Source organism: Triticum dicoccoides, chromosome 1A, assembly GCF_002162155.2.
Source record: "Triticum dicoccoides isolate Atlit2015 ecotype Zavitan chromosome 1A, WEW_v2.0, whole genome shotgun sequence".
In the NCBI taxonomy this organism is placed as follows: domain Eukaryota; kingdom Viridiplantae; phylum Streptophyta; class Magnoliopsida; order Poales; family Poaceae; genus Triticum; species Triticum dicoccoides.
This window is the reverse complement of record NC_041380.1, coordinates 56,908,475-56,916,570: the sequence shown is the minus strand read 5'-3', so window position 1 is coordinate 56,916,570 and position 8,096 is coordinate 56,908,475. Positions and strand designations below refer to the sequence as shown.

General features: G+C 39.4%; 1 protein-coding gene across 1 annotated transcript in view; it reads left to right on the top strand.

Moving 5' to 3' along the window:
- The window catches only part of LOC119363711, a 4,296-nt gene extending 1,106 nt beyond the window's left edge, over positions 1-3,190 (top strand). Inside the window, exons 4-7 of the mRNA XM_037629112.1 lie at positions 58-120; positions 202-438; positions 572-678; positions 2,738-3,190. Coding sequence (XP_037485009.1) covers positions 58-120; positions 202-438; positions 572-678; positions 2,738-2,936 — 606 coding nt within the window. The 3' untranslated portion in view covers positions 2,937-3,190. The remainder of the gene's footprint in view (positions 1-57; positions 121-201; positions 439-571; positions 679-2,737) is intronic.
- The last annotated feature ends 4,906 nt before the right edge of the window (positions 3,191-8,096 follow it).

The following is an 8,096-nucleotide window of genomic DNA, read 5'->3' as shown; positions in this document are numbered from 1 at the left end:
TATTACTAGTACAAGGTTTTACCCTTTTGTGATTTGCTTTATCATCTATATATGCAGATGACAGATCTATACCAAGAGGCCTATGGAGAATCATCGCATGAACAGATTCCTAATAGCTCGGTGAGAGTAATGAAAGATCTATTAATAGTTTGTGAAGTATTTTCTCCTCCTTCTGATTCACCAAATTAATCATCTATGCAGAAACACCTTCTTACCAAGATCAAGGGTTTGTATGCTAACACTCCGAAGCATCATGGAGAAGGCACAAGTTCTAGAAATATCCATGTTCAAACAAGTCAAATGCATCATGGAGAATGCTCAAGTTCAAGAAACATCCATGCTCAAACAAGTCATGTGCTCCGCCATGACTATCAGTCCACCTCCCGTTTGGCGGCATTGCTGGATAAGTTGAGCTTAAGAGAGAACCATAATGATACAGTAAGAAAGTCATCGTCACTAGTCATTTTGTGCATGTCCATTCAGTTATTTTCCAATAAGTCTTGATAGCTTTCATCCAAATACTTAGTGCAGTTCCTACTTGAAGAGAAAATAATAATATGTTTCTCTGCAGATCACGCAACAACTATCTGATATTCCACCTGATGAGAGAACTTTGTTCGTGACATTTTCCAATGGCTACCCACTGACCAAAGATGAACTACATGAATTTTTTATGAGGTATGCCTATCGTTTCAGATTTTATTACATAGGTAAATTCACCATTATGTGTATGGAGAGTGGTATGGTTATTGATCGCTGTTAATAAACAGTGTAATATCGGAAAGCTGAATGCTGGTAATAAACAGTGTAAATTCTCCATTTTGTCAAAGGTAGTTAATAATATTGTACGTGGTTTGTGTTCTAAGAATATTCCGTAGGAGTTTGTGGTGAAAGATGACTAGCGACCATGTTGATGTCCGAATGACATAGTTTTTCTCTTTTGAAATGGAGGCAAAATATTTCCCTCATCTCATTAATTAGTAAGAGTTTTACATTAATTTCAAGTTAGCCGAAGCATGGCACATAAACATCTACCTTCACCTCAACATGATCGACTCCCAATGCTTTGCACCCGCCGCCCCCCAAAACGTGGCCTCCCTTTTTACCTTGCGCAAAATGACACTAGATTTGTTTGAAAGATTCATAAAAAACTCCGCATTCCACGGATTGCAAATTTCCCATGAAGTAAACATGAAGAAGGAAGTGACCCACCTGCTCGTGTTTCTGTTGATGTTGATCACAGAATACCACCAATCTTTGGCCGAGTTAAAGTAACCCCATTCGTCGGTGTTAACATTAATAAGCCCAAACAACACTTTTATTGCATTATAAATCCGCCACATGAACCTACACTTGAATAATAAAAGTTTCGGCCACTCAGGCCCCCTTTCACAAATTGAGACAAGTCATCCTCTACACTGTACTCTATCAGCTGTCCACACCCTTTAATTCTTGCAAGATAAGCCAAGAATATTTCTTAGATGATAATCATTTTTTCCAAAAAAAAGTCAACTTCATTAACTAAACACTTTTTGGAGTCAAGTCGAGCGGAATATACCAGTGTTGTCTAGTACTCTACCAAAGTAGTAAGGTTCCGAACAGTTTAATTCTTGTTGTCATCACTTGAGTGTCTTGCAAACTGACCCAAAGCAAAAATAATAATCAATGATGTGTTTCACAAAGAACCCAAAATTTATCTTAGTGTTGTTGTTCCATCAATCATACTCCAAAGACTCTATCTCCACGGTTATCCTATACATGTAAATTTCGAAAAATGGATGGCGCAATGTCTTTCCATTTGTAGTCCCCAAGCCAAGTTGCATGCCAAAAGGCTGCAGTTTTACCATGTCCAATAGTGCTCATGGTAACATCATAGAAGAGGTCTGTATCAATGGCGTCGCAAGGGTGTCCCAACCCTACCCCCTATCCGGGTCTTCCCATGAAAGCCATGAGCAACATAGTCGCAAAAGCTCTCCAGAATTTCTCTAGTTCAACGATGCCAACCCGCACATAGACGGCGGCCGACAACGAGCTCCCACTTGATTTGTATTTCCCTCTCGACACCTTGTTGGACTTGACCCGCAAAAGTGCCTGCTTCAACTTAACTACGGTCTTCATGATTCCTTTAGGCAAAACCACAGGAGTAAAGTGGTCATAGCTTGTGAATTAAGGACCGATAACCATGCGTTTGTCTCTGCCATGACATGCAAGTTAATTAATACGTTTGCACATGACGTTGTACACGCATTGCAAATGATGCACTGACAGGGGAAGACCTAAGTGTGGCAGTGGGAATTGAGTGCAAATGTCCTAAAAATCAAGAGGGATGCCATTGAGATCGATACACGAACAAGGGTAGTAGGCACTAAGATCTTGTGCACATTGCTAACAAGACTGGTAACCTCATCAAAGCTTGAAAACACGTTTCTGTTATCTTCTTTGATAGGCACCATAAAAACCGCCGTGAAGTCCACATACATAGAGAGGTGTGAAGACATACACCCGGGCCTCTCATTCTGTGAAGGCGGCCAATAGATGTTGCAAAATCTAAAATCTACTAGTTAACGTGGTCAATTTGATAGTACATGATTGACATAAAAGACAGAAAAGGCTATAATAAATAACACAAAATGAATTTGAGGAGAAAATTCATATACAGTGGTTTGAATTCATCGCAGTAATTTTGCCTATATAGGACGTTGCTAACTTTATTTCACTAATTTCTTCCTTGTCACAGGCACTATGGAGATATTGAAGAAATAAGTGTAGAGGAGCCAGTCGAAAGTAGGCCACCACTTTACGCACACGTTACATTTTACTCGCAGATGACACTATTCCGTGTTCTTGATGGGAACAGGAGAGTCAAGTTCATGACCAGGGGAAAACATCTATGGGCTCGACAATATGTGCCAAAGAAGAAGAAAACTGATGTCTGATGACCAAAGCCTGAACATTCAAGAACAGTCTATGCCAAGCATTCTGGAAGCATACTCGAATAGAATCTGCACTTGTAAGAGTTCTTGTGCATATCTAGTTCTTGTGCTTTCTGCATCTTATTACACATTCGTTAACCCAGATTTATGTGTTCTGAACTTCTGATGTACGTATGACATTCTGAGGACTCAAATTTGTACTTGTTAAGGATTATAAGTCCATATTATTGGTACGTATAATGGTGTTAAATTTTTAATTCGTTCCTCGAATGTTTTTGTAATGTACGGTAGCCATTGTGTGACGCTAGTTAAATGGTAAGCTTTGTTTTTCTCTTCAGAAAGGAAGGTTCAACCTCCCTGCCAGCAAGCAAACCCGGTCGTGATTTCTCCGCGTTGCCGGGGGAGCTTGAGGTTGGGCCGTGACATATGGAAAAAAATTATACGAGACTAGGTTTCACGGTTAGTAGGTGAGACCCGTCCTGATGGATAACACGTGGCATTCACAAATCACAAAACATCTAATTTCTCCCCCTCTGATTTTAAGTGGGGGTGGGGGATACTTTGTGATTTGTGAATGCCACGTGTCATTCATCAGGATGGGTCTCGCGTGAGACCTGATCTCATAGAATTCTTTTCCATGACATATGGTGAGTTGCAGCGTCGCTCCTTCTTTTAGCTTCTTCTCTTCTTCTTTTTTGAAATTCCATCCTTTATATTAGATAATATAATGTTCATACGGCTACAAATTATAACAAGCAAAACTGCTAGCCACACATGACGCTCAGAAGGAAGAGAGGAGGCCGCCTTGGCGAGGGCGTGAGGTGTCTTTGTTTTCCTTTGTTCCTTTCGTCAATTTTCATTGGGTTTTTTTCACCCATGCCAACTTTTCTCAGTACACATTCTGTAATTTTCGTATTCATCAGATACATATTTTATATACACATTTAACATTAGTAAAAATATGATTAATGTTTTTTAAAACTAATAATTTTATGAGTAATATTTCTCATACACATTGACATTTATGGTACTTATATATTTAGTAATTTATATTTAAGATTATAAAAAAATATAAGATTGAACATACTTATATATTTTTCATACATGTTTAACATTTAAAAATATAAGATTAATAATTGTTTAGATAAATGGTCAAATTTTTCCATACATGGTCAACGTTATTTTAATGGCAATAAAACATTCATACACAAATAACGTTTTTTTACACTGCAGGAACATTTTTAAAAACATTTAACATTTTTAAAACATGATCAACATTTTGTTTCATACACATTGTATTTTTTTGTATATATTTTTTGTATACATGAAAAATATTTTTTCTATACAGATATAACATTTTTCAAATTCTAGATTAAGAATTTTTTACATTCCAGATTAACATTTTTTTAAATACGTGATCAAAAATTTTCATACACATTGTATATTTCTGATATAAATTTTCCATATACATGAGAAATATTTTCACTATTCACATTTAACATTTTTTAAACAAATTATCAACATTTTTTATGCACATTATCTTTGTTCTGTATATATTTTTCATATACATGGCAAACATTTTTTCTACACACATCTTATATTTTTTGAATGCTTGATAAATAGTTTTCTTCAAATTCTTGAATGATATATTTTTTAAATACATGATCAACATATTTCACACACATTGTATATCTTAGAATACATTTTTTTATACATGAGAAATATTTTATCTATACATATTTAACATTTTTTAAATGCTTTACGTAAAGTTTTTTTAATATATTTATTTAGAATATTTGGAAGTATAAACAAATAAAAAATAAAGAAAGATAAAACAGAAAACGTGAAGAAGTAGAAAAAAAAGACTCAGCGGCATGTGGCCCCTCGCGTTGGGTCAGCCCATTTAGTGTGGCGCCTAACGCGAACGCAACCTACTCCCTCCGTCCGTGAATAAGTGTACATTTAGCTTTTATTTTAAGTCAAACTTTTAAAATTTTGATCAACTTTATAGAAAATACTAGTAACATATATAACAACAAACTGATATATTATCAAAGTACACTTCAAAACGAATCTAGTGATTCTAATTTGGTGCCATAAATGCTTTTGGTTTTTCCCTAGAAAGGTGGTCAAAGTTTTAAAACTTTAACATAAGACAAAAACTAGATGTACACTTATTCGCGGACGGAGGAAGTATGTCTCGCTGCAAGCGCGTCGCTATAAGGGCATTTCCTATTTAGCGCTGCAGACGCCGATTATAGCTGTTTCCGCAAGCCGGAACCTGCAGCGGCACTAGCTGGGCTCGGCCCAACTACAATTTTTTTCTGTTTTCTAAACTCTAGATGATAGACTGCGAAAAAGGGGCGCTAGCTAGAATTCGAACCTGCGACCCAGTTATCAGTAATCTACGCATAACTAACTCATCCACTACCCCAAGTGTGATAGCATACATGTTTTCGTCCATTTATCTATTCTTCTTTTTCCTTTTTCCTTTTCCTTTTCCTTTTTCTTTTTTCTCTATTCTTTATTACTATTTTTTTACAAATTCTTAATTGTTTTCTTCAAATAGATGAACTTCTTCTCTAAATCCATGAACTGATTTTTTCGAAACTCATGAACTTTTTTCAAATTGGTGAACCTTTTTCAAAGTAGGGGAACTTATTTTTCAAATTTGATGAACTTTTTAAAAATTTCTGAACTTTTTCTCAAAATCGATGAAATTATTTTCAAAATCGATGAACTTTTTTCCCAAAATTGATGAATTTTTTTCAATTTAGATGAACTTTTTCCAAATTTGAGAACTTTTTCCAAATTCGATGAACTTTTTTCAAGACGATGATTTTTTTTCAAATTCGATGAACATTTTTTGAAAATCGATGAACTTATTTTGAATTTGTGAACTGTTTTTGGAATACATGAACTTTTTCAATTTGGTGAACTGCTTTTTGATATGTAAACTTTTTTTGCACACTCATGAACTCCATCTGTTATCAGGGTCGTCCAAGGGCCTGTGCGAGCTGTGCGCTCGCACAGGGCCCCCAAAATCCTGGGGCCCCCAACTAGGGTCCATATACATATATGTATAGTCTGGAAAAAAAATCAGTTTTAGGCCTTCTTGGGCCTGGTCCGGTCAAGTCTCCAGCGATGAGATGTAGGCCCTGATGAGATGGATTGATCGACCATAGATGAAACGACAGCCCCAGCGCTTCGGTAACTTCCGCTTCCTATTCCCTGCCTGGTCGCTAGGCTTTCCATCTCCCCATCGTTTCCAACTGAATCGGCGGCTCGGTGGCGTCGTGGCGATCGCCGATCGCGTTGCAACCTTGCAGGTTCAGCGAGGCGACGGGCAAGAAGCGGACTACTTTCTAGCGCTCGACGCCATCGCGCCGGCGGCCGGCCATCACTGCCGCGGTGCCGCCCAACAGGAACAGAAGACCAACCGGTGTTGTGCCCTCCCTGCTCCTTACGCTCTCCCCTTTTCTTTAATTTTGATACAAATTACAAAGTTGTGTTAATATGTTTGGGAACGATTTTTTGTGCAGTCGTTCAAGTTCAGAAGTAGTCACAGATTCAAGAATTTCAGTAGTTGCTCGTACTACCGTCCAAGTCCAAAATCAAGGTTATATCTGATTGTAAGTTTTTTGAACTACCTATACATGTCAGAAGCCTATATTTCATGTGAGCTCACCAGTTCAAATAAATTGATCGAGTATATATTTCAAAATTGAGGGCCCCATCATTAATATTACCATCTGGAGTATGATTTTCAGAATTAGTTTGGGGTACTATCACAACAAATTTATCAAGAGCACCCCTTTGAATTTGAGCATCTTCTTCTAATTTCTGTTTCTTCTTATGCTTCAAGGCACCAGAATCATACTTTCTTTCAGAACTAGAATGCATGCATAATTGTATTTTTTTTTTAAATTTAGGGCCCCATTTTTCTTTTCGCACCGGGGCCCCGAATTCCTGAAGACGGCCCTGTCTGTTATATGTGAACATTTTCAAATAATTGGAAATTATAAGCGCTACAGTGTAGTGTGCAATAAATAGTGCGTCTACCTTTCTATTCTTTAAAGCTTTCGCGCTGAGAACATTTTGTAGCAATTAGCTGGTGTAGTGGCTAGCCTTTCAGTGTTGAAGGGTGAGGGCGCAAGTTCGGTCCCAAGTCAGAATGTATTTTTGCCGGTCATTTTTCGCGTTGCTTGTTGCGCGATAGTGGGCCGGCCCATCCAGCCGCTGCTGCGGGCGCCACTTTTCTTGTGCGGCGCCGAAGGCGCGCTATACGAGGTTCCTGCTATAAGCCAGACATAGGCGCACCCTTGACCTTTGGGCAAAGAATGCTTCTCGATGTGGCTTTTCTCCTTCTTCAAACAGTATGTAACACTCCGGATGTAACTTTTCCAATATGTATTCCAACTCTTACCGTTTCCGGCGTTAAGTTATTTTATTTTCTCGGGTTCGGGTTTTTGTCTTTCTGTGTTGTTGTCGTTATCATGCATCTCATTTCATGTCATCATGTGTATTGCATTTGCATACGTGTTTATCTCATGCATCCGAGCATTTTCCCCGTTGTCCGTTTTACATTCTGGCGCTTCGTTCTCCTCCGGTGGTCATTTCTACCTTTCTTTCGTGTGTGGGGATTAAACATTTCCGGATTGGACCGAGACTTGCCAAGCGTCCTTGGTTTACTATCGGTAGACCGTCTGTCAAGTTTCGTATCATTTGGACTTCGTTTGATACTCCAACGGTTAACTGAGGGACCGCAAAGGCCTCGTGTGTGTGTTGCAGCCCAACACCCTTTCAATTTGGCCCAAAACCCACCTAAACCCTCTCCATTATCTAGAGCGTTCGATCACGATCGCGTGGCCAAAAACCGCACCTCATTTGGACTCTCCTATCTCCCTCCACCTCTATAAATAGACCCTCCTCTAAATTCGCGGATCCCCTCTCCCAAACCCTAAAAAATCGGATCTCCGCCGCCGCCGGACGCGTCCGGATCCGCCACCACCAACCGCCGCCTGCCATGTGGCAACCGGCGCCCGCCGCCGCCGCGGCCCGCGAAAGCCCGCGGCCGGCCCTCTCCGCTGCGCCACCGGGCCGCGCCCCGCGCCGATCCTCCGCCCGCGCGCCGCCTTCCTTCCCCCACGCCGGCGCCGAACT